We start from the raw sequence: 27,117 nt of genomic DNA, 5'->3' as shown, positions 1-27,117 counted from the left end.
CATATATATATATATAGATGGCTGATTGTACTTGATACATTTTCGAGTGAAACATTCTGCAGAGCAGGAACAGATCCATGATATTGAGTGGTTGTACTGTGTGTTGCACCGGACTGTTTGCCGAGCTCTTCACTAGGCAACAGAAGGCTAAAGAAGACTACTTTGGATTACTTATTATTTTTATTATCGCGATTATGATTTTTTCAATTCTGAGCGGAAATCATGGATAAAATCTTTACTGCCATTTGCCATTAATTCAGCGTTCTTATACCATGATGCTTGTGTGTGAACGGGCAGAACTATGAAGAGTCCATTGCCAGCTTATCACTGAAAAAGAAAACAAATTAGCCATTTTTCTTGTGACTTAAATGTTGGATTAAATAGCTGTTTTTTTATTGACAGTAATAGCCATGGTAGACCCACAGTAGAAAGGCTGCAAAGCAATGGCTTGTGAAGGATAGGGAAGTGTTTAAGCTAAATCACATGCTCCGTCCTCTTTCACCTTTACTGCACATGCACACACAAACACCTCACACATCTTTTTTGCCCACAGAAGACATCCAAAATAAAAAATAAAATAAAATAAATGTACGCAATCATCTTTCGTAAGAGGAACTGAATTTAGCGGGGTAGCAACAGACAGACAACATTCTTTGGTTTCAATCACACAGTAAACAGTGGCAAGACAATTATATGAAAATCATACAATAGCGCTGGAGTTCAGCCACTGCCTTTTCGGTTTCCAAAATCAGGTTAGCCAAATGACATAGTGCCAAAGCAAAATCTTTACCAATGACTTCCCATGCTTGACTACAGCAATAACACTGGTGCATACATTATAAATTGCACTCTATACATTTGAAAAATAAATCAAAAAGGCAAAAACCAGTAACATCAACATGATAAAACAAAAAATAATAAAGAATGGTGTTTTTACCTATACCATTATGGATGAACCAAAACATTTAAAATAAAGATATTTTCTTCATCACCTTTGGCAGACGGCAATATCCTCATACTGCATGTCAACAAGTGCGCATGTCTGAACTTCCCTGTCTGTCTGTGTACTTGTGAGTCCTGTCATATCACAGAACTTTGAGGCAGCATTACACATTTTGGTTGGAATCAGCCAAAATACCATTTGTAAAAAAAAAAAAAAAATTAAAAAAAGATCACAACTGAAAAACATTACAATAGTAAGCGCAATTTAATGGCAACATGAGCTACGTGGTTTGTACATCCACATGTCAATGGCTAAAATCTATATAATTATTTTTCCATATTTCTATTTTGTTCACACCACGCTGTCCTATTAAATTCCATCTCTGATAAATGCTTCTATTAGAACCCTGTATTACAAAATCTCATTTATTGTTTTCAAATAAATTATAATCCTTTAAACATTTAGAATGGAATTTATATAGATATATGTCAAACACTCACTGATGCAGATACAGCTTACACATATACAATATAGATATTTACAGGGCGTTTCGAATGGGTCTGTTACAGCTCCTCGGTCATCTGAAGAAGAGAGTTGATTGCAGCGTCCTTGTTCCCCTGCTGCGCCTCCATCACTGTGCGTATCACCTCTCTGTCGAGGTTGGGGAACATGTCTTGGAGCGCCTTGAGGTCCTCCTCGCTGCAGAGGGCGCCACGCGTTGCAGGGGCTGGAGCGGCAGGCATTGCCATGGGAACCATGCCCTGGTTATACACGGAGGGCACACCTGGGAAAAGAGTAGAGCAAGAGGGTCAGTGGCTTTCGTTGGCCCACCCCAGATGCGCCCGCCCTCTCCCAACAATGCCCCCGCAGCCCGCCCCCCCTCCCCCCCCACCCCCCACCCCCCCGCGACCAGCACTAAAGACTAAACAAGATAATGGATCAGTACTTTCATTACCCCTTAGTGAATCAGTTGCCAAGGAAACAAAATAACAATTATGCAAAGCATTGACTCCTTCACCACTTTGGTCACAGGCACTGCGTCACACAGCTTGGAACGCCACTACAATCACACGGCAACAAATGATTAAACATTCCAGATTTCGGGATTTTTCATGCCAGGAGAAAAACACTTTCTCAAGAGGGACTGCTCCGTTTGGCAAATACCTTGGTTTGGTGGAGCTTTTCGGGGGGAACTGTTATGGTATATTATATTATCTCTGGACAAACTTCTACACAAAATGATATGGAAATAAGGCGCAAATCTGCACTGGTTGCAAAAATGTGTGTTCTTTTTTTTTTTTTGGCGGGCGCATAGCATCCTCCCAGTGCCTGTGTCAGCAGGAGCGTGTAACTGTCAGCGGCAAGAGCCTGTGAGGTTCTACGCACCTGCAATAGGCACATATCCAACCCCTTGCTGGTACACTGTGGGCATGAGGACCACTGGCTGGGGCTGCATCAGCATGCCAGCTGGCATAGACTGGAAAAAGAGAGAGGAGAGAGAGAGAGGGGGGGAGGGGGGAGAAAGGGGGGGGGCAAAGAAAGAGCACAGTAGGCAGGGAAACTAGTCAAAAAAAGACCACGAAACACGACTCTGTATGTGCAGTGTAATTACAGAGATCAATTTCATATCTCAGAGCTGGATTCACATCTCTAGTCTAGCCATATTTACTACTGTACTACTGTCTGCCCTTCAGCAAACTACGCTTATCAGCTTCACTGAAAATGCAGCTGAAGGAAGCATGAAATTAATGGTAGAACTAAATACTTCACAGGCCACACTAGGTAGGACCACGTGCAAAACAAACAATTAGCAAGGGCATGTGAACACACACAGACTCACAGTAAAGGACATGATCAGGTTTATCATGCCCTCCTTGTCGTCCCCCTGCCTCCCGCTCAGGCTGTACCACTCATCCACAACACTGCCCTCCTTCAGGCCTTCGGGGATGGTGATGTGCGTCCACGCGATGCGGTCGTCCATGGAGAACGCCCTCTGGAAAAATCAGGCCAGTCCACCGTTAGACCTATTACCGCCCCCCTGACATACAAGCCTGGCCGGTGTGCCTCACGGCCCCTTCTTAAGAACCGTTCAAAATTCCACAGCACGCGAACCACGGCTGGATTACACCATCCAAAGAAAGTAACTGTATTAAACATAATAATAATAATAACAACAATAATAACCCATCTCAGACAATCTTTGCTTAAATTATCTTTATCCCCTTCTGCCAGTTAACATCACAATGACAAGTCAAGAACTTTCCATAGCTTTAACGGTATTCTAATAATAAGAGTTCCATCAGCAGAAAGTAAACTGAGATAGTAGGCTTAAGAATTTTCAAGTGTGATTGCCCTGTTTCGCGTTGCGTCCATGCTGTTTAACAGGTTTTTTTTTTTTCCAAGTTCAATTTCAAGTGCTTTACAGAAAAAAGACAAGGAGAAATCCAGCAGTATCTTTCCAGCCTCACCTCGTCGAAGATCTCCAGGTAGAAGGAATCCACGCCAGGCGGGACAGTGCACTGGATCACCTTGTTCCAGCGAGGGTTTTTGGCGCCGTTGTGGGCCGTGGGCGTTTCGTAGACGGCGTAGCCCAGGCGCACACGGCAGTACGGGTCCATGCGGGTCATGCCGTAGTTCTTTGCCAGTTTGGCCTGGATAGAAAAACGATGACACAACGAGTAATTCGACCGCATGTTACTATGCCCACACACACCCAGTCGTGGAGCACCCCGAACAGGAGCCCAACTCCAACAGCAAAACCTATGGGCTGACAGGTCTGTATTCACGCTACATACTATTTATTTTTTTGACTTCTATTTGACCAAGTAGGTGAAGAGAGAATCAAAAGGGGGCAGGGAATGAAAGATACTTGGTAGACAATCAGATATGGAGGATGGTAAGGTCACCAGATGAAGTGCTGAGATAGTTCTGTATGAATTCTCCCTGAACATCCCTACTCTGTCTCAAAAGTGATACGGGACCTTTAAGCCAATGCTAATGACAGCCAAAAACCAAAACAGCAGCAGATATAGGGATCAGCTTCAGTTTTTCCAAATAAGCCACACGGGAACTCATCAAGCTATGTCTCTAAATAAATCAAACAAGGCCGAAAAAGCTGTATAAAAAGGGAGCTATATTGTATGCTCAAAAAATGTGAAAATAATATTCTTTTATAATAATATGATTGCTGAGAAAACATTTTTGTAACGAATAACAAATTGATTTCCAAAAAATAAAGTCCTATAAAAGCAAAACAACCCCATAACAAAGACCTAACCTCAAATTTAGCCATAGGCAAACCAACAACAGGTTTGCATGATCAAAAAGCTGAACTCTGGTCTCATTTGACTACAGCTTCAAGTTCCAAACTGGAAACATATTTTTGGTTTTCAAATACAAAGTATGAGGTATTTGTGCAAAAGGGAAAATATGTATGCACTTATACAAATCAGTGCACATTAATTTATGACAATTTACAAGACACAAATTGAAATATATTTGTTTGTGGATATTAGAACATTTGTGACTTGTCTCTTATTTATGGATTATGATACACACATTTGTCAATAATGAGACTAATGTCTCTCCAAACGTTTAGAAAATGGGACAAACAAGAAGATGTGGCTGAGCTGGATGCACAAGCAAGAGATGCGTGCAGGTTAAACTCAGCATGCTTTTGGGATGCTTTCATTTCAGGCGACTGAAAAGGTTTGTTGTACTGCCATATGATGTACGAACCTCATCTCTGCAATGTTTAAAAATGACTGTGCTTTGAGCACTGTTGGACTTGACAAGTCCAAACCAGTTCCATATTACTGAATTGGAACTTTTGTTTTGGAAACTAAACTCTTTGTCTGTGGCAGCCATGCTGCGGTATGTTTTCAAGTTACAGAGGAATTAGAAAAGACTGGCAATCAGGTAAACAGGTATCCAACCCAGTACTGCGTTTTTACAGGTACCGCCTACCATGCATGACACTATTGGTTTATTGGTGTCTCTTTGTTAGCGATGGGCTGAGGCGACTTTACAAATCAGAGTCTGCAAGCTGTGTTAGCGAGCGCCATCAACACAACTTTTCTGACAGTACGTACAGTAGCCCTGAAGCACGACACTTCCGACCTCCCTGCAAAGGCAGATTGTGAAGAACTTTGAATCGTCTTTAAGATCGTCATATCGCACACCCCTAAATATATATTTAAGTTGTATATGATGAACTTGAAGGTAATTATTTGCGTGTATATATGATAAACATGCTCACCATTTAAGTTATAGAAAAGAGGCAGGACCATATAAATGTATACTTCTTCCTACTCCTTTTCGGACATGTAATATGTATTTATTTTGTTTATGGAGAATTTGCTTTACATGTTTACTGTTCATTTTATTGGTCATTCTTTTTTTGTGTGTTTGTTTTCTTACTTATTATGAGTTACATGTTCAAAATAAAATCAATTCAATTCAATTCAATATATACATATAAACTCAAGTATATTACATATGTTTTATGCACAGCCCGTTATTGCAACAGTACCTGCACTACAGTGATGCTGAGCCGGCCCACCGTGCCCATGCTGCCTCCGTACTGCAGCTGCTGCGCAGTCTGAGCGTCCAGCTGCACCTGCTGCTGCTGCTGCGTGGGCATGATGCGCAGGAAGTCTTGGGGAAGCTCACCGATGTACACCTGCCCAAGAAGGGAGAGAACGACAGGGCCATTATCATAACAATGAGAGAGAGAGAGAGAGAGAGAGACAGAGAGCAAGAGAAAGGGAGTGAGAGAGAGATTCAACACATTTGTCTGATTACCTGTCATTGGAAAGATCAAGAGAAACAAAGCGGTTTTTTTTTCATACCACCAACAGACCTGGAACAGTCAGCAATTACTGCCACTATCAAAATAAATGAGGGAGCTGCGGTCAGCATAGTGCAGGGCCACAGCCACTAGCCAGCTAGCAAACTAAGAGCACTGCATGCCAGGGAGCCTCAGCATCTCAAGCACGGTCGCTACTGTTTGGACTAAAGTTCATTTTCATGTCAGCATACAGGTGTCATAAATACCGTAAACAGTGTCGATTTACAGGAAGGAAGACATGAAGATAACCGCATTACCTGCCTGGTCAGCAGTAGTGTCCCTCATAAGCCAGATAAAAATTCTGCCTTCAGATTCAGATTCAGAATTCTAATGTAACAAATAAGATTTGTATGGTGGCTCTGAAGTAACAAACACAGCCGCTGAGAGATGATCAACCACTGACAGTCTACATCTGATGAAAAACACACTATCCAAATTACTCACCCATACAAAGTGCTACCTATAAGTCATTAATTCAAATCTAGGCCTGCCATTAAAAGTATTGATATCAAAAGTTAGCCTACATGAAACAATATTGGCTACCTTAGCTCACACAAATGAAACAAGATTTATTCCAAAGCAATGCTACCTAATGTTTCCTAAATTGTTTCAAGTAACTTGGCCCTGTGTTTTTTAATCTTACTATCTGAAAACAATGTCAAACTTGGTGTCACATTACATATAGCCTACATTACAGGCATTTGGCAGACGCTCTTATCCAGAGCGACATACAACAAAGTGTATAGGCTAACCATAACCAGGAACAAGTATGACGAAAACCCTAGAGAGAAGTACCGGTCCAAGTGCAGGGAACAACCGCATAGTTCAACTTGGACCCTGAAGGTTAAACTGATTAGCCTAATACTAACACAACGAGAACGGCAACAACGTAGTCTATGGAAAAAATACAAGCAGTAGTTAAGACAGTTAATGCACCTAAGTCACCTACGAAACAGCTGCCTAGATACAACACATAACAAAAATTGCCTCATGCAAAACATGAAAGACATTTAAATCATTTTATGAAACTGCTGGTCAATACCTAAAGAAAGGATAGGCCTATTCCTCCAGAAAGAATGTTAATACTTGGTTGTCAAGTTCATTTTACAAAATGTACAAGTTCTTGCATATTTGCAACTTAAAATAAATACTGATTGTAAAATAAGTACTGTATATACATACATCATACATAGATGCAATACTTTATCCCAATGGGGACATTTTCCTAGCAGAAAATAACATTCACATTTAAAAACAGACATTTATACCAAAAAGCATACAATCATTCGCACTACAGAAAGAACCAATTGTAGCAGACATTGAATATCACCGAGAGCTATATGTATTACCATTGTGAGAAAAATTATAGTAAATTTCATTAAAATAGATTGTGAGGAGGCATGATGGTCCATCTTATTAACTCCTTGAGCCCAATGGTAATTTTAATGTTTTCTTCACTACCCTCAGTTTTTTTTCGAGATAACCCCTCTTGCAACCCATCATTTTTTTCACAGGACTTGTCTCTATCTGGAAATACCAAGCGTGGATATGATATGGATTATTAGCTAGGCCCAATATTAGGAGGAAAAAATCATTTTTGCTGACTAAAAAAAAGTGTGTTCACTCGAGTATCTCCAAAACCAAAAGTGTCAGCTTCAGGTATACATCTCACATAGCAAAAATAGGTTGTATGGAGTATCCACATCATTGATTCACGTCAATAGGACATACCATTGCTTTATAATGCACAGAAATATCAGCAGAGTACCTGGTGGAAATATGCTCTGGGAACTGAAATGGTTAAATAAAATTGTTTTCTTTTATTTAGGCTAGATGATACTGGAAGCAATTCAAACAATAAATAGCCTAACTGTTTAACAACAATAAATGATAAAATAAAACAAAAATGACATTATATATAACAATGCGATAGAAAATAAATAATTTTATAAATAACCATGCATACAACTACTAATTATATTTTTTTTTTGCCATGAACAGAATGATTAATCTACAAGCTACTGAAGCAGGTGACAAGCAGCCTAAAGAATCCCAATGTTTCCAACAGTTTCAGAATAACTGTGGGCTTTGTAATGCCTGTAAAACAATGGTTATATTCCTATAGTTACATCCGTCAATATAGTAGTGGAATGTATACACAGTAAGTTTGTATTTCATTATACAAACCGTAAAAACAACACGTAACCCATTAAAATAGCTTGAATTCATCTATTTCATTTTCACTTCGCCCTCAATTGCACGTCGCCTTTCATGGAAATAAACATCCCCAGTGCACTTTCACCTCCCGACCATCATCTTCATCCTTAGAATGAAGTATGGCATGAAGTGGTAGTTCTACTAATAGCGTTTATTTCTGAAACATGTCTCTGGAGTATTATAACTGCATGCTCTCTGCTTTGTGTGTGTTTTCAGCAGCTAGCACTGTTGGTGACGAAACAGCCGAAATTTAGTGAAATGTAGTCATGGCTTTCAAGCGCAAATCTGGTTTTACTGTTGGTCAATTTGACGTATTCGAGAGACGCAACTCTTCTCTGCATAAAAAAAGAGGAAAAAAAAGAAAACGATCCTGCGTTCAGAAATAAGAGAGTTATTCAACGTTTTATGACGTCAAATGGCATCATCCAGGTTCAAGGAGTTAAGGCGTTGTTCTGGTGCATGAATGGGCCCCACAGTCCAGCCTCGAATCCAGACTGCGCCAGTTCTACCTGTGGCTACGCGCCCTGCACACAATGCATAACTGGCCCTTGCATCACCCAGGAAGAGAGGGGCGCAGTCCCACTGGGCGACTGGAAATCCTCACATTCAAGTCCACCCATGACTTGCAACCTGTGATGTGAAAACGAGCAGCTTGACAATTGACAATCACAAAGGCAGCTACCCAGGTGAGTCATATTATGTGGAATGTCAGTCAGTCATACGTATGAGCGGAAAAAAAGGCCTGGCCTTCAGCACTTAGACTTCGTCTAAACCAGCATGAGGAAACACAGCTCCAAAGAGGCTAAATAGGTGGCGCCTGAAAAGCTGGGGCATCTGTTACAAAAACTGCTAATTTATTTTGATGTCTGTCGCTCTGAATACCAAACACAAGTGTACCAACAGCTTAAACACCTCAGCTTATCCGACATGTAAAATATATTTATTTTATTTTATTTGGTAATTATTACAAAAGATATCAATTATCAATTAAATCACCAAATTCATTGATAGGTAGAGAAAACTGTTGGATCAAACTTTATCAGCTCACAACCAGATGAAAATTAAGAAATGTATTGAGAAATGTAATGTATGTAATGTTACAACAAATATTCACGTCTAATCTAAAGATGAGGTTCAACTAACTTAAAACAATTAACAAAGGTTACAGACATGGGCAGTCACACAAGAAATGAATGAAAGAACATACCAAACCACAACGTGTTAGTCCCAAAGTAATCCAAAATTCAAAAACCAAAAGACAGCAGAATATTCCAAAAGAACAGAGATGAAATGCAGAATGGCAGACCTAGATGCAGGACGCGGATGCCCACTTTAAACTATCTGTTACAAACTACTTCTTTCCAAGTTGCCCAAAGCTTACTGACTAACAAAAAAAAGCTGCTTATTTCATGTTGACACACCTCTGACACACACACACAGACACACATGCGCGCAGACCTACACTCACACACACAGTCATACCTCCGATGGCTACACCCCCTCGCCCCCCCCCCCCCACCCCCCAGCTCCTGCTCTGTCTTACCTCCATGAGAGTGTATTTTTTCAGTGTAATTTCATAAATTGGATTACCTTTATCCGTCAATGTTGAAAAAACAATCAAAAATCATCAAAATAAGTCAAAAAAGACAGAACTTTTTAGGGGGTGTACTTTTTCACAGCACTGTATAGTTAACTAGTAAGTGCACCAGCTAATAAAAAAAAAGAAAAAAAGAAGAAACTGGAGTTTGCAGCAAGCAGTAGGTACTACAACTACACAGTCTGGTAGTTTTCATGGTTTGTCTCAGTAAATCTCATTTGTTGTCGAGAAAAAGAAGAGATTTTAGCTTGGGGCCTACCTAACTAGTGAGTATCATGCTTACAGCCAAAATTCTGCTTCCATAGTAACTGCTGCCAGTGGAGTTCCATTAAAGTTAAGTCAACAGAGACTTCATAAAAAGCTTCATTGTTTAAAAACTGCATGTAGTAAAGATAAACAAACCAAGTGAGGTGGTAGGGATGCTCATGGTAGTGAAATGTTGCATGACTAGCTTAAAAATTGGAGGAGGGGTTAGGTCCCCAAAATCTGTCATGGAGCAGATCAGAGAGAACATTAGCTGTTCCAGTTTCGACAAGTGCGATAATAACTGATGTGTGCTAACTAATAATAATAATAATTTATGAGGTGAAATGCTGAGGTGGGAAGAGTGGCAGTTCTTGTGGAGTAAATTTCCTTGTCAGGACTGACATTTGGGACAGATACACACATATATGACTTACTAAAAAGTCTGAAATGAATCAATTGAAACCATTAAGTTACAGTAAAGACAGCAGAATTCACTATTGAATCGCCGGCTATAGTTACGGGAAATTTCTTTAAGATTTTTCCACAAAGCTCTCAAGAACCAACAAAACAACATTACAAAACTATCCGTAGATTTCAGTACAATGTTCGTTTTTAACTTGACCTCAAAGACGCTTAAGAACGAAACCCCCTTTCTAGCTGGGAGTGATTTGCAGAAAATTACGATGATGTTGCTAGTTTGCTAGGTAGCTAAACAAGACGTTCAAATGCACAATTAAGCATGAACTTGTTAGATAACTAGCTAGCTACTATGTTGAAATTGAATCACGTCTTCCCTAGCTAACGTCAGTTTAGCAGGACATTCTGCTTTTCGATCGCGGCACTAGAAGCTGTATCGACAGATACAAGGCTACAGTAGCTATCCATCTTAAATCAACCGTCTAGACATGAAACCGGTTAAAGAATTTAATATTTAAAAAAATAATAAGTTAGTAGCCAGTCGTTCTTGTTAATTAGTTATGGTGCTATTTGAATCAAATCTGGTTCGACAACAGGCAACGTCAAATAACTGAACTGGGAAAATATTAAGAAACACAACAAAATAAAGTGAGGTTGTTGATAAGGATAGTTAGCTAGCTAGCTGACAAACGCCAGCAGCAGCACTGAATCTACCCAAGAGCTTCTTCATTTGATTAAAACCCGAAACGTTAGAGCTAGCTAGCTAGCTAGTTAACTACTGTACCTGGCCCCGCTGCGTGCTGATCCTTGTAGCCATTTGTAGCTCTGGGTGTTTCAGGTAAGGAATAAAATTGTTAGAAGTGCGTTGGGAACAGGGAGACAGAGCAAATCCAAGTGGGTAAAATCAGCCGCCGTCTACCCTCTAACTAACGCTGGAAACAGTACTCTTCCTTACTTCCTTGTCAGCTGATTATAGCTAGCTCGACTGCCCAGTTAGCCAACTAGCTAAGCTTAGCTAGCAACTTTAGTTAGGCAGCTACTGTGATGTTACTCTGGTAGACAGTCGCCGAGGTTGCTTGAACTTTCTAATGTTGTGACTGTTTTATGCCATTTTGGCTCTGCTTTTCAAGTACTAACTAGTTCTACCCGGGAGCCAAAATGGCGTTCGTTTCAATGGCTCCGCCTAAAAACATTTGGCGTCAGCGCATTTTAAACAGCGCCATCAAGTTATGTAGCAACAATTCTGATGCCCTACGTTTTGGTAGATGTAGTTTAAGTCCACAAATTCAATTCATAATATTAACTAGATTTTTTGTGCCTGTTTGCTTTATGCCTGAAGAAATAAATGTAGCGTTTTCCATTAATAGTGAAACTACACTGTGCAGTGCAAAACGGGGCACACGTCAGACCTACAACCACAACAAAAACAATTGTACTCACGCATGCGTGATCAATGGTTCAAGAGAACTTCCGGGTTGTGTAGCAAAACAGTAGTTTAGTTGCCTCCACGGGTGTCGTGGTGTCATGCGAGATGAAACTGTGGAATACTGTTTTCGGAACTGAAACTGTGCTGCATTTAACATCTGAAGAAAAACGTTTTCAACGTACAAGACGAATTCCAAGTTACTCAAATTAAAGCCGCAGTCTAAAAAAATCTAGGCCGGCCGTTAAAAGTACTGATATCAAAACTGGTCCAAGGTACAAGAAACAATATTGGCTGTCTTAGTTCACACAAGTTAAGCAAGCTGTATTCCTACGCAGTGCTACCAAGTGTTTTCTAAATGATTTCAAGTAACTTGACCCTGTGTTTTTTCATCTTACCATCTGAAGAAAATATGGTAATTCAAAGTTTGTGTGACATTAAATTGTCAAATAACAATAATGCCTCATGGAAGACGACATTTAAAATGAATTTATGAAACCACTGATGAATGCTTAGACAATGGTAAAGGACATGTTTATGCTTGGCTGTCAAGTTAATTTTACAAAATGTACAACTTCTTGTATATTTGCAACTTAAAATAGATACTGATTGTAAAATAAATACATACAGAAAAAAGTGAAATATTGTCGCCTATTAAATATTGAATCTTACAAAAATGAAAAGTGGCGAACTCTCGGTGCTGTATAGGTATGGGGTATGCCGTGCCCTAAGGCATAACTTGTGCTTTCCAAAACTGAGCATAAAACGAAAATTGGGCTCACTGTAACAGGTCATTTAACAAGGAAATATAAAAAATTATAGTAGATAAGGCTGTCAATTTCATTTCAAAATGTACTGACAAGTTGAATGATGTTAGTTTTTTACATTACATTACATTACAGGCATTTAGCAGACGCTCTTATCCAGAGTGACGAACAACAAGTGCATCAGTTCAAAGTGCAGAGGTGCAGAAAAACACACTAGAGTGAAGTAAAGATCGTAGTGCGAGAAGTGACCACATAGATCAGGACTCCAACCCTGTAGGGTAACCTGTTCAGCAAATAAACTAAACAATCCTGCCAAGTACAAAACTAGCACCGAAATCATATTTGCCTAATCAGAATCAAACAAAACAATCCTGCCAAATACAAAACAAACGAGATCGCATTAGCCTAACTAGGTACATTGAGCTAAACTAGAGGCTAGGGAGGGGTGGGGAGAGGTGCAGCCTGAAGAGATGAGTCTTTAGTCTGCACTTGAAGGTAGTCAGATTCTCTGCTGTTCTGACCGCCACGGGAAGGTCATTCCACCAGCGAGGGGCCAGGACAGACAGCAGACACGAACGGGAAGTACAGACACGAAGAGGGGGAGGTGGCAAGCGTCCAGAGGTGGCAGAACGGAGAGGTCTGGCTGGTGTGTAGGGTCTGATGATCCTCTGGATGTATCCTGGTGCTGACCCCTTAGCCGCCTGGTATGCAAGCTGTGGTGTGGGGATGGCTGGTTTAAGCAGCCACACCTGCCCTGGGTCAAGCTAATGAGACCTGGCCAATTGGATAACTGGTTAAGAATTAGATAATTGGCCAGGCTAATTGGACCCGGGAACAGGAGTGGCTGCACCTGTGCTTAGTGAGGTAATCAGTGCGCACAGGTTAAATCTGCCATCCCCACTCACACAAGGAGCCTCTGTCATGACAGTTTTAACATCTGCTCACTTAGCTGTAACATCTTGCCACCCTTGAAAATAAATGTGGACTGTTAGAACATCATCTCCCTGTGTCTCTGTGCTGGAGGGCCCCGTGGAAAGCCACTTCGGTGGCCTGTGGCAGGCTTGTTTACCACACAAGCACCAAAGTCTTAAATTTGATGCGAGCAATAACAGGCAGCCAGTGGAGGTCAGTGAGCAGGGGGGTGACATGTCTAGGGAGGTTGTAGACCAGACGAGCTGCAGCATTCTGGATGATGGCGGATGCTGGCAGACCAGCCAGCAGCGAGTTGCAGTAGTCCAGGCGGGACAGGACCATCGCTTGAACCAGGAGCTGGGTTGCGTAGGTGGTGAGGAAGGGACAGATTCTCTGGATGTTGTACAGAAAAAACCTGCACGTTCGACTCACCACCGCGATGTTCTGGGAGAGGGACAGTCTGTTGTCCATCACCACTCCAAGGTTTTTGGCAGTGGGTGATGATGACACCACGGTGTCCCCTAGGGAAATAGAAAAGTCAAGGAGGTTAGAGGATGGGCCAGGAATGAAGATCATCTCTGTCTTACCTGGGTTCAGCTTAAGATGGTGGTTATCCATCCAGCTCTGGACATCCCTCAGGCAAGCAGAGATACGAGCGGAGACCTGTGTGTCAGAGGGGGGGAAGGAGAGAAAGAGTTGGGTGTCATCGGCATAACAGTGATAAGACAAACTATGGGCAGAGATTACAGGACCAAGAGATTGGGTGTACAGGGAGAACAGGAGGGGACCAAGGACTGAGCCCTGGGGAACTCCTGTGGTAAGGGGGCGAGGTGCCGATACTGCACCGGCCCAGGCGACTTGGAAGGAGCTACCGGAGAGGTAGGACTCGATCCAGTCTAGTGCTGTGCCACAGATCCCCATAGCTGCCAGGGAGGACAGGAGGATGGGGTGGTCGACTGTGTCGATGGCAGCAGAAAGGTCTAGGAGGATCAGGACGGATGAACGGGAGGCTGCTTGTGCGGCGTGAAGCGACTCACTGACCGAGAGGAGTGCGGTCTCTGTCGAGTGGCCAGGTCTGAAGCTGGACTGGTGGGGGGCAGCTCGTTCAATTGTTTTGGATAAAAAAGGGAGAAGAGAAACAGGACGGTAGTTCTGGATGACGGACGGATCCAGAGTGGGCTTCTTCAGCAGTGGGGTGACGTGGGCCAGCTTGAAGGAAGAGGGGAAACATCCAGAAGACAAGGAGGAGTTCACAAGGGAGGTGACAAACGGGAGGATGTCAGGTGTGATAATCTGGAGGAGAGGGGAAGGGATAAGGTCAAGAGCACAGGCGGTAGGGCGGTGGGAGAGTAGGAACTGGGAAACATCAGAGTCAGTGAGGGGAGAGAAAGTGGAGAAACAAGGGGAGGGAACAGAGAGGGGGGAGTGGGGAAGGGTAGCGGTGGACGTGAAGGAGCTGCGGATGTCTGCAATCTTCTCATCGAAGAAAACCGCGAAGTCATCTGCAGCGAGGGAGGACTGAGGTGGGGGAGGAGGAGTGCTGAGGAGAGAAGAGAAAATAGAGAACAGTTGATGAGGGTTAGAGGCAGATTTATGAATTTTTGTTTGATAATAATTAATTTTAGCAGAGGTTACAGCAGTAGAAAATGCAGCTAGCAGAGACTGGTAGGCAGACAGGTCAGATGGAGATGTCATGAGAAGTCAGAAATTATTATGCTAATTTTACTCTGTTTATGAGCATTTGTGCATGTCCTTAATGCTGCACTGAAAGCAATGGGATCACTATAAAAAAATCTAACCAGATTGAAGACATTATCACACATTTTATTACAAGAACAGTTCACTTTAACAATTCACAGTATATTGAAGTGTCCTAAAACATTACAGCTGCCAGCATCCTGGGGGCCTTGGCCCAACCCATTGTGACATCACCCCAATCGGTCCAAGACATGCTGACAAAGAGGCCCTCTAAAATGTTTTCTGACATGGCTAGGCCAGTACACCTAGTTTGAAGATTTGTACATGTAGATCTTCACCAAGATCTTGTGTACAGTGTGGTAAAAGTATTTTTGAATAGCATTTTTCAACAGCTTGGATCTCATGTTAACACCATCTTTACCACTACAGTGAGTAAGCATCAACATGAATGCATAAAATTCATTTTAAAACGTAATCATTAGTTTACCAAACCTTTTTTTATTATTAAAGGGTAAGCACCACATAACGGCACTTTTTCTTGAATATTTAGTCTTTTTAAAACAAATGTTAAAAGTTGTAAATTTCCCCACAAACTTTCATTGTAATGAACTTTCTTCCACGATTGTTCTTGCCGCCAGCCGAAGAAGACTGATTATACTAACAAGTTTTCAACCGATCATGTGTGCTACAAAGTTTTTGACCATTACAGAGGCACAGAGCAGCGAGGGGGAATAAATATGCTTCAAAGACACTGAATATCCATTGACACACGGTCACATGGAAGTGAAATTTTTTTCTACCATGCACATTTTTCTCTCATCTCTGCCATGGACTTCAAAGTCACCACAGGCCTCACAATTTTTTCCCTCAGAATTTTATTCCTTCCCCAGATAAATTACTCAGTATGGGGGAACGCCGTGATCTGAGCATTATCTGGGTGTTGGCCTATACCTTCCACTTCCACTTCACCATACTCTGTGTCTTTTAAAGAGTTGTTCTGATGCCTTTTTTGTGTTAATTGATTAACTTCGACTGACAATTCACTCCCTGATAGAGACCATACAGAGACCGGCATGATTCTACTCACAGGGGTATTTCAATAATTTGAACTAGTATTAATGGATACAGATGTAGACATACAACATGTTAGGTGCCTTTTTGTTTTTCACGATAATAAAAATTTTTTTATTGTGACAAGGGGTGGGCATACCTACACAGTCAAGACATTCCATTTTTTCCCCCATGAATTAATTTTGTTTACTGTAAATGTTTTCTTCAACTTTGAATCTGTGAGTCGGTTGTGTAGGTCAGCGTGGAAAAAATCCTAAGCATCTTGCTTTCAGGCTGCAAGACAAAAAAAAGAGTAAAAATTGGAAAGCGTGTGTAGACTTCCTATAGGCACTGTATAAAAGAAAACTTACAGCCTTCTTCCCCTCCTGCTGCTGAGCACCTGCCTGGGGCTGGGACAATCAGGGCCCTCCTCCTCTTTCACCTCTTTTTAAATCTTTCTCCTCTTTTTTTCTGTTCTGCACCATAGCAGCAGCTTTGAAAATGAATGAATGAATGAATCATTGGATTTATATAGTGATTTTCCGAATACTCAAAGTGCTTTACAGTGATGAATGGGAACTCACCTCACCCACCACCAATGCGTAGCACCCACCTGGGTGATGCACAGCAGCCATTTTGCGCATGAACGATCATCACACATTAGCTAAACTGAGCTCTTCTCTTTTTCCACTACCATAAAGCACTTTTGTGCAGTGGCCAGGTGATGACTCATTAAGTGGAACAGCTGCCCCTTCCTGTCAGTCACTGCTGATTTCCTCATGAGGCTGCAGGTGATGCTTGCCTTATACCAAAAAAATTGCATTTTTTCAACAGAGAGTAGACAATGTGTGGAATAGCCTGTCAGATCACATGGTAGAGGAAGAAACTCTGGGGATTTTCAAGACTAGGCTTGATACGATGTTAGATACTATCTAGTCTGTAGATAATCAGAGCACTAACTTCATCAGGAAAATGACGAGCATTGTTGGGCTGAATGGCCTGTTCTTGTCATTATGTTATGTAAGGTTATGTTATGTTGTTGTGTTCTGTAATGTTATGGTATGTTGTTATGTTATTGTGTTACGTTATGTGGACTGCATTGCTGGACTTATTTGGCTGCTGCCCATTTTTTGCCTGCCCTATGTTACAAACAATGTGGTCGTCTTCGGATTCACTCTTTGGGGGCAGATTTCAATGTATTAAAAGATAGTCCACCTGTATGACTCCTCTGAGACAACAACCATTTCCCCACAGTGGGTGCTCTCTGTTTTGTGTTGCTTAACTTCGAAGCTCTTTACACCTTCCAGGGACCTTGACATCTTGAATTCTCTTAACTGGACATTGGCCAGAATGCCAGCCTTTGTGGTATTCAGCATGATACGCTGGAAACATTAAAAAGTTTCTGCCAACGACAAAGTCTCTTTGGTTGACTGGCCTCACGTTGGATCCATTTCTTTTAGTGGCCTCAATGGCAACCTCACTCTTCACAAATTCTGAGGTCATCTCCAGTTTGATGAGATGTTTTAGGTGTGTCCATTTTGCTTAAAGTTCTTTTCAACAATTATTTTCAGTATGTCAAGCTCCACCTAGACATGGTGTCAGTCTGGCTTCCAGTGGATCTCTAATTACATCCAATGCTTCAGGCTATTAAGGTAGGACTTGATTGTGCCAGGGAGTATCTGCTTCTCTTTGGCATAAGATTGCAAGAACATGTTTGTAATTTTTCTCTTTGTCAGGCAGAGAATTCCCACTGGTCCTCCGGGTCAGTTACAGAGAGACTGGCTTTCACCTGCGTACTGTTGCTTTCAAGAATTTGCCGTTTTCATCCCCCCCAATTTGTTGACGCCAGCTATCGACAGAAGTCAAGCGGTTCCCTATCTTCATTTACTCTCCCCTCCACCTGTTCTCTCTCTGCTTCTCCACCTGCATTTTTTCATTAGGTTTTTTTCTTTTCTTGACCTTTGGATTAGGAGTTGGGCTGGAGTTGAAGGCAGGTGTTTTCCTGAGAGTCTCCTCAAAACTCTTCCATGTTTATGGTCCACTTTTTGTTGAACCATCGTCTCTGGGGAGTACAGCTGCCAGCTTCCACACATGCAGTCAAAGCTTCTTTCCATCAATCAAGGTAGAAAATGTACACATTATTATCCTGTAGTTAACAAACTCTTCCCTTACTTTTCGAGGCACTATAGTTAAATGGTACCTAAAGTTTGTGTATATGTCAGCTAATACAAACATTTAACAAACACTAGAAAACGATGTATCAATGTATCAAAAAAAAAAAACATACACCAGCTAAGTGCTTTTAAATATTTGCAATCTGTTACCCTGTTGACTGCCAATAAACTGATGTATTCCTGAAAATCACATTGCTTTTTTTAATAGAACAGTATTTTGTTTTAACCCTTATATGTTATCCTGAAGTGCAATAGGCCCACACACAAACTACTGGCAGGTAGCTCATGATAGGCTTCGTATTCCAATATGGGAGTCGCGATATGATACATATCCCGATATGATACAGATCCCAGATCCAGAGCCTTAGATTGGTGAAAAAACCACTTCGAGAAACAGGGTGGCCAGTGGGCTGGTTTTGATTGGCCATTGGGCTGCTTTGTCAACCGTGCAAAACCGTGCAAACCCTGCGCACCATTCCCAGTTTAGCTGTCGGTCTTTTTCTGAACTGTTTGCATTGCCTTCGTGGAGAAATGCTCATAGAACCTGCCTGCAAGCAGTAAAGATAACCAAATAAACGAATCGTTACACGAAGATGTGGTGATGCAGCTCGTTACGTTCGCCGTTCGAAGGACCCAGCCTAGATTATGCTACAGACTGTTGGAGCACGCGCTGAGGATCAATTAAATGGCTGTGGAATTAGCCAACTATCAAGGAAGCAAATCAACAAGTGAGAATACGGGTACGGCTTAAATGGGCTTTATATTTATTTATTTTTATTTTATTTTTTTCATTCCTCATTGCACGAAATCTGTAAACTAACAGTTTAACATTAGCTGAAGTGCCCCGGATGGAGCCACTGTTCGCTAAAAACGCGATCTCTTTGTCTCCAATGAACGGAGAGAGCGTTTAATAAATATCTCGGGAGATACTGCCAAAAGTCTGTTTTGAGTAAGTAAAAAATATTACCGGAAGTGTTTTTCGGCTACTATATTCTGTGTATGTCAAGGAATTCAAATATTTGTAGTCGTAAACAGTCTTAATGATTAACAGATCGCATAGTTTTGATGGTAATGCCTGTAATGGTCTACTCTATAGCATGCTAGCTTGCTGGGATTGCTAACCGCCCCCTGTCAGTGGGCTGTTAAATAGGGTAGCCCCTAAATGGGCAAGTATTGGCCAGATTTGGCATGTGCGCTTGAGGGTTCGAATGGGGAATATCGGTCTTTTGAAGTCAAAATAAAAGGTTCTCGATGGTATTGAAACTCGAGTGATGAACATTACGTTTCATATGGAAAGCAGATTGAAAAATGTGCATTATGCCATAAAATATGCACATTTTAATAAATATTTTTCCAAGACTTCTGGACCAAAACAATCATTGTTTCAGAAACTGGACAGGGCGCCAATCTATTGCAGGGCACACACACCATTCACTCATACGTATGTGCAATTTAGAGTCTCCTATTAACCTACCTGCATGTCTTTGGACTGTGGGAGGAAACCCATGCAAGATGCAAACCCCACACAGAAAGGCCCAGGTCGGATTCGCACCGAGGACCTCCTTGCTGTGAGGCGGTATTGCTACCCACTGCACCACTTAAAGCCAATAAGACTGTTAGGTGTACCCCGTGTTGTGTTAGGTTTTACCCTAACCTCGAGGTTAAATGTAACATTTCACTCCGTACTTTCGGTCAGATTGCTATTGAATTGTATATCGGGATGTAGGTTGTTTGTATTAAAAAAACGATGACTCTATCTCTAGTAATATTTTCAGAATTTAGCCAAATACGAAAGGCTTTAGTTATTTCCCCGCTCTCCCCTATAGCCTAAAAGTTGTTTGAATCATTTGAACCTCTTCCAAGAAACGTTTAATTTGTAGAGTATTATGTATTGTTTTGTTATCACATGTTATTGTGTAGCCAACTACAGGATTAAATGTGTTAATTTCACAATAGATTTAAAATAGCTGACATTTAATTTAAGCGGCTGGCATTTTTAAAGATACCGCTCTGACAGACAATTCACTTAGGCCAGCAGGAGAAACTGGCCAGTGAAGGAGTTTATACAAGGTTATTTCCCCTATCATTGATTTATAGTAGGCTAACTAAGTTTAAAAAAAAAACCCCAGAAAGCTTAGATTATGAGTTCCAGACAGAGGAGTATGGAAATCTTTGAAGCCAAAAAGCTCATCTCATAGCATGACAGTTAAGGGCTAGATCCAGTTTATTTGGCTAGAATTATCTGAGACGCATGGGTGAATATAACTTCATGAACCAAATTTGGAGTAAAAATCCAATTCAGGCACACAAATGGGTATGAATACAATTATCAGCTGTTTAAAGCTAAATCCATTCCCATGTTTCCCTCCAGGAGCTGCACTTCTGCCTGCCTTTGAGCAGTAATATGATGTGGGCGGGTGTCTGTCAGAGACGGGAAACTGAGACAACACTGCCAGAGCTCACTGAGCACCACAGGATCAGACCGAAAGAGGAGGAACTCGATGGACTGGAATCTGTCCACATGTCAGAGTCGGACGGAAAGTGTACCACACCAGGACTCGACGCACTGCGGCCAGAGTGCGTTACGGCCCACAGCGGCGTCGGTGATGTATGCCACATAGACACACCGCTGACGAAAGGAGAAACCCATCTGGGCCCCACCAGCACCGAGAACCTGAAGACAGAGAGCCCGGACTTTACGGAGTTGGCATGCCTGACCCATCTGCATCCTGACCACGTCAAAACAGAGGCTGATTGTGGAGGCCACCTCAAGGCAGAACACTGCAGCGACTTGCAAGATATTAAATGCGTTGATATCAGGTCTGATAAAATGAAGTTTGAATCCAGTGAAATTTTAGTGAGTGATCTCATGAATACTGTGCTTAATGGCACTGGTGTTGATCTCAAATGCCAGACTGAACCAGGGCAATATGGAGGAGAGCCAAATCCATATGGTATAACACAAGGTAAAGAACAGTACAGTTCCACCCAGCATGTGAGATACCTTAATAAGCCATCCAAATTCATACAAAATGAGGCTATTCATACTGGTGAAAAGCCCCATAAGTGCTCTCAGCGTGGTAAGCATTTTACTGAAGCGTCTTATTTACGTAAACATCTGAAAAGTCATACAGGTTTAAAGCGCTACAAATGTACTCGGTGTGAGAAGAGTTTCACTACTAATTATATTTTACGTATGCACCAGATGATTCATACAGGTGAAAACCCTTACACGTGTACTCTGTGTGAGAAGAGTTTTTTGATGAAATGTAATTTACGTGACCATCAGAAAACTCATACAGGTGAAAAGCCCTACAAATGTGATCAGTGTGAAAAGTGTTACCCTCGTAAAGTTTCTTTGGATTACCACCAGAGAATTCATTCTGGTGAGAAGCCTTACACATGTACTCAATGTGGGAAGTCTTTTTCGCAGAGTTTTCTTTTACGTTCCCACCAGAAAATTCATACAGGTGAAAAGCTCTACAAATGTGATTGTTGTGAGAAGCGTTTTTTCCATAAATCTGGTTTAAGTTCCCATCGGACAGTTCATACAGGTTTAAAGCCCTTCATATGTACTCAGTGTTCAAAGTGTTTTTTTAAATTAGCCGATTTAAAAAAACATCAGAGAATTCATACAGGAGAAAAGCCTTACAAATGTGATCAGTGTGAGAAGCATTTTGCTAAACCTTCTTGTTTATGGTCACACGTGAAAATTCACAAAGGTGAAAAGCCCTATAAATGTCATCAGTGCAAGAAGTGTTTTACGACTAATTATACTTTACGTATGCACCAGATGATTCATACAGGTGAAAAGCCTTATACGTGTACTCAGTGTGAGAAGAGTTTTTTGATGAAAAATAATTTTCGTGACCATCAGAAAATTCATACAGGTGAAAAGCCCCACAAATGTGATCAGTGTGGAAAGTGTTTTCCTCGTAAAGTTTCTTTGGATTACCACCAGAGAATTCATACAGGTGAAAAGCCTTACACCTGTACTCAATGTGGGAAATCTTTTTCAGTGAATAGTGGTTTACGCTCCCACGAGAAGGTTCATACAGGTGAAAAGCCCCACAAATGCGATCAGTGTGGAAAGTGTTTTTCTCGTAAAAATTCTTTGCATTGCCACCAGAGAATTCATACAGGTGAAAAGCCTTATACTTGTACTCAGTGTGGGGAGTGTTTTTCGCAAAGTAAAGGTTTTCGTTCCCACCAGAAAATTCATACAGGTGAAAAGCCCTACAAATGTGATCATTGTGAGAAGCTTTTCCTTCATAAAGCTAGTTTAAGTTACCACCATAGAGTTCATACAAGTGCAAAGCCCTACACATGTACTCAGTGTGCAAAGTGTTTTTTTAAAGAAGCTGATTTAAAAATTCATCAGAGAATTCATGCAGGAGAAAAAGCCAATAAATGCGAAGCGTTTAACTGAAGCATCGTATTTATGGATACACATAAAATTTCACACAGGTACAAAGCCCTACAAATGCAATCAGTGTGAGAAGTGTTTTACTACTACATCTAATTTAAATGTCCTCCAGAGAATTCATACAGGTGAAAAGCCCAAAACATAATCATTGTAATAAGTGTTTTTTTTTTTAAATTATTTTATTTCAGTAACCACCAGATGATTTGCATACAAATGTAATATGTGAGAAGCGTTTTCCTGATGCTCGAGAATGCATTGAGGTGGAAAAACTATACTTAGTATGGGAAGTGTTTAAATAGTTTTCTTGGCCACCTGACATTCATAAAAATGAAAATCTGCAAAATTACTGGGGAGTGTTTCAGATCTTATTTCAGTGTTTCCATAAAATGCATTTGGGTAAAAGGCTGCACATGTGTAGAAGGAGATATTTTGTTCCCCGTCTAGTTATCCATACAGATGGATACATACACATATTCATTATATTCAACCGCCAATGGTTTTTTAAGAAGAGGACTGAAACTGGATGTTACCCATGTGGGAAGTTTGTTCATGTGAGAAATACAAGGGGAACATTTTTTTGTTTATTTTCTACATGGTCATTCCCTAAATGACCACAACTAAAGAAACAAACAGCCAAAGCACTGCACCTAGTTTAATGGAAATTATCAACCACAATTCTTGAAATTGAATTGTTCAATACAAATGGTTAAACAACACAAAATTGCCAGCAGCAAAATTATTTTGCTATAGGGCTTCCGTAAGGAACTGATAAACAATTTACTACATGACTGGCCCTCTTCCCTACAGTTTTCAAATGGAAAAATTAAATTGCAATGTAATGCAATGGATTATGCCCTGTGGTTTTTATAGCAAACCTTTCTTGTTGTATGGTAAATTGGTGCTGAGTTTTCCCTCGCATCACTTGCTGATGGAAATATCAGTATTTATAGTGATACTGACTGCTGCCACTTCAGAATTTTCTGCCCAGAAATAATATCTGTAAATTTACTGGAACCATGGAGTGGATATTCACTGTCCTTGGAAATTACACAAACAAAGTTTTGGACGGCTAGCTGAAAAACTGCCAACTGACTGGGACAGACTGGAATTGCATTTTCATTATGTTCAAAGTCTTGTGGACTATAATATGCCCGATTCTTTAAGAAATGTCATTATCTTGTACTTTGAAGACTGAAAGATTTACAGTAATGCATTTGTTTTAAAAGGATTTTTGAACAGATTCTGTTTATGGAAATAAACATGGTAATTGGTATTGAGAACAGGAAAAAATCAAGGCACTCCTGATTAATATAGATGTTAAAATTTTATTTGTTGGTATAGCATGTGCACAGAGTAGATTATTTTAAAAGCATGTTGTGCCTTTCCATAAATTTTAAGTGGGAACTACTATCTTTTCATCAGTATAGGGGTCTTAAGATATCTGGAGGTCAAAAATCTGTCCAAAACATCTCTGAAAATTAAAGGACGTGCTAATCAGTTCCTGGGGACTCTACCAGTTGCAGTCTGGAGTCCAGCAAGCTGGCCCTCATGATCAAGAATCTTGTCCTCCAGAACTTCCCCTGGTAATCGCTTTCCAGAAGCGCGATCATCCTGCAACCCTCACACAGCTTTGGCTACATTTTTACCCCCAAACTATCACCCTTTCTCTCCCAATGTCTCGTGTAAGTCACTGCCGAGACGGAGGCACCAAGACCACAACTTAAAATCGCATGGGTGGCTCCAGACAACTAGCAACATAAACCAGAGAGGAAAAAATAAGGCACTTTTAGCTGACATTAAATGTTGAATAAATAACACAAAAAATGACTACCTGCTGCAGAATCACTCTGGTTATAATCAACTAACTTAGCTAGCTTTTACTAAATAGCAATGACTGAAGGAACCCATGTTCTAGGAAATGTTTAATTTAGATTATAAGATTACCAGATTATAATAAACTACAGCACGTAACAATAAAGGCAAACTGACTACAATTATATTTTGCTCCCAAGGGGGCGAAAAACCACAAAAACCTCCAGTTGGCAAGAGGGTGACCGAATTAGCTAACTGGCTATGTTACCCTAATGACAACAAAGATTTTCACCCTAGGAGCAAAATCATCTTATCTTACTTATAATATGGTTTAAAAAAAAAAAAAAAAAACTTTAACTTTTATGTTTAATCAAGTTCCCTTTGTCTCATTTTTTTGTTCTAAAAGTCTGAAACCATTCAGTGTGACACATGCAATAATAGAGGAAATCAGGAAGGGGGCACTGCTTCACTTCTAGTTTAGGACTTTCCATAACTTTCCTGACTTAGCCTACACTTTGCGTCTGTGTATTATAATGGGTAAGGAGCTAGTCTTGTAACTTAAAGCTCACAGGTTCGATTCCCAGGTAGGACACTGCTGTCGTACCATTAAGCAAGGCACTTAACATGCATTGCTTCAGTATATATCTTACTGTATATATAATGTATAAATGTAAATGCTGTGTAAAACGTTGTGTAAGTCACTCTGGATAAGAGTGTCTGCTAAATGCCTGTAATGTAATGAATTATAAGGTCTGTTTCAAAGGCCTACCTGTCATAATGAACAAGCTGGGTCTTGAATGAAATCCTGTATTATGTGCCAGAGTACCAAGATCCATAATGTAAGCATTAAAGCTTAATATTATAATTATACTTTTGCCAGTAGAATCATGTAGCCAGGCAGCTAAAGTTCAAGTTCAAGTATAGCACATTTCTTACGCAAAGAATTCCAATGTGCTTTATACAAAATGCACACTTGCATATATACATATACAAAAAGAAAAAAGAAGTTAAACTGATTCATGAAATATACATGGGAAAGCAAACACAGACTGCATACACATTGATAAATTAAAGAGAAAAATAAATTAAAATATGAATGCAATATATTTGAAAAAGCATTAGTCAAACACCATGGAAAGGAGGACAGTTTTGAGCCCTCTCCTAAAATTGGCAAGAGTTGGAGCCAGTCTTAAATAGTCCCGGAGGCTGTTTAAGTATGTGGGCGCATAATAACAGAAAGCAGCTTCCCCAGATCTAGATTTTACCTCAGGAACTACTAAAAGGCCTGTGCCAGATGGCCTCAGGGACCTGGTTGGTTCATAACCCACAAGCAGGTTAGAAATATACTGTGGAGCCAGGCCATTCAATTCTTTATAAGCAAAAAGTAAAATCTTAAAATCAATTCTTGAGGCTACAGGAAGCCAGTGCAGTGATCTTAGTACAGGTGTAATGTGATATATTTTCCTAGTTTCAGTCAGAATTCTGAATGAGCTGGAGTCGTCTCACAGCGAGGCGGCCATTGCAGTAGTTCAATCTACTAGTAATAAAAGCATGCATCAGTTTCTCTAAGTCTGGTTTTTTGTACAAAGCTCTTTTTTTTAAGGTGATAAAAATACTGATATTGTGACACTACTGATATGACCTAAAATTAAGGTCAGCATCCACAATGACACCACTATTCTTAGCTTGATGGGGTCATTCCTATGTTCCCAGGGTCCTAGGTTCCCTGGATTTATATGGCACATAATAGGAATATGTCAAAGGGTCCTATGTTCCCAGGGTCCTATGTTCCCCAGCTCTACATATGTGCTCTCCCAGGGTCCTATGTTCCCAAGGTCCTATGACCCTGGGAACAGAGATGCACTCCCACACTGGGAACATGTTCCCAATATGCTCCCGGTTCAATAGAAGAGGACCATGGGTTGAACTCTGTGGAAGAACACATGAAATTTGTTTTCAGAAACCAAGTCATCAATAGAGATAAAATAATTCCTGTCCCGTAGGTAGGTCCTGAACCAGTGGGGAACAATTCAATACGTCTTTATTTGCATTTGTGTTTTAAGACACATTACACAATGTCTGATGGCCACAAGCGTTGCATGTAGGTGTTATTCAGACATGTTGAAACCTCACACATGTCGAAAGACACCAATTCCATAATACCGACGACATTTTACAACTAAGGCACATTTAACGAAAATAGCCTATTTGTTTGACCGCTACATGTCAGTCTTGCCATCAATTTCAATAATAATGACGTTATATAGCTAAGTGCTTTGCTTTGGACAAGGGTTGGAACATATCGGGTTGCAATCGATTAATGGAACATACAACTCCCGGTGAGTCTGCAGGACCCTGGATGCATACGCCTGCAGATGCCCTATACTTGACAGTACAACGCAGTCCAAGAATAGTTAGAGTTTGCTTCGTTTGCTAAACGTGAGAAAAGCTTACCAAAACAGTAACGTGTTTATACACAAACAACCCGTGTGAGAAAGCAAAATGAAAACTGTTTGAAACACGTGTTTTTTCTAATATTACGGAAATGCCGCTTACAGCCTTTCTATATATATTAATCCGCTCCGT

General features: G+C 40.8%; 2 protein-coding genes and 2 long non-coding RNA genes across 6 annotated transcripts; 1 reads left to right on the top strand and 3 right to left on the bottom strand.

The window, feature by feature from the left end:
* Positions 1 to 351: 351 nt before the first annotated feature.
* tollip (toll interacting protein) lies at positions 352 to 11,679 on the bottom strand. The gene is made up of 6 exons (XM_064312436.1): positions 11,054 to 11,679; positions 5,475 to 5,624; positions 3,412 to 3,594; positions 2,784 to 2,936; positions 2,330 to 2,420; positions 352 to 1,727 (listed from the first exon to the last, which is right to left on the bottom strand). Exons 1-6 carry the CDS (start codon positions 11,084 to 11,086, stop codon positions 1,507 to 1,509), a joined length of 831 nt encoding a protein of 276 aa, XP_064168506.1. The 5' UTR covers positions 11,087 to 11,679; the 3' UTR covers positions 352 to 1,506.
* A 413-nt stretch (positions 11,680 to 12,092) lies between these two features.
* On the bottom strand, positions 12,093 to 14,466 carry LOC135241775 (uncharacterized). The gene is made up of 2 exons (XR_010326108.1): positions 13,959 to 14,466; positions 12,093 to 13,892 (listed from the first exon to the last, which is right to left on the bottom strand). It is a non-coding gene; the product is annotated as an uncharacterized LOC135241775 (long non-coding RNA).
* A 1,225-nt stretch (positions 14,467 to 15,691) lies between these two features.
* LOC135241776 (uncharacterized) lies at positions 15,692 to 17,960 on the bottom strand. The gene is made up of 3 exons (XR_010326109.1): positions 16,704 to 17,960; positions 16,491 to 16,612; positions 15,692 to 16,413 (listed from the first exon to the last, which is right to left on the bottom strand). It is a non-coding gene; the product is annotated as an uncharacterized LOC135241776 (long non-coding RNA).
* An 838-nt stretch (positions 17,961 to 18,798) lies between these two features.
* LOC135241754 (zinc finger protein 883-like) lies at positions 18,799 to 25,399 on the top strand. 3 transcript variants are annotated; one of them, XM_064312410.1, is made up of 2 exons: positions 18,799 to 19,021; positions 20,665 to 25,399. In XM_064312410.1, exon 2 carries the CDS (start codon positions 20,698 to 20,700, stop codon positions 22,720 to 22,722), a length of 2,025 nt encoding a protein of 674 aa, XP_064168480.1. In that variant the 5' UTR covers positions 18,799 to 19,021; positions 20,665 to 20,697; the 3' UTR covers positions 22,723 to 25,399. The 3 variants fall into 3 exon arrangements, with proteins under 3 accessions (XP_064168480.1, XP_064168478.1, XP_064168481.1); XM_064312408.1 differs by having other exon boundaries at positions 18,799 to 19,033; XM_064312411.1 differs by lacking the exon at positions 18,799 to 19,021 and adding an exon at positions 19,043 to 19,242.
* Positions 25,400 to 27,117: the final 1,718 nt, after the last annotated feature.

The sequence above is a fragment of the Anguilla rostrata genome, chromosome 16, assembly GCF_018555375.3.
Source record: "Anguilla rostrata isolate EN2019 chromosome 16, ASM1855537v3, whole genome shotgun sequence".
NCBI classification, from domain to species: domain Eukaryota; kingdom Metazoa; phylum Chordata; class Actinopteri; order Anguilliformes; family Anguillidae; genus Anguilla; species Anguilla rostrata.
This window is presented reverse-complemented; position numbering and strand designations above follow the sequence as displayed.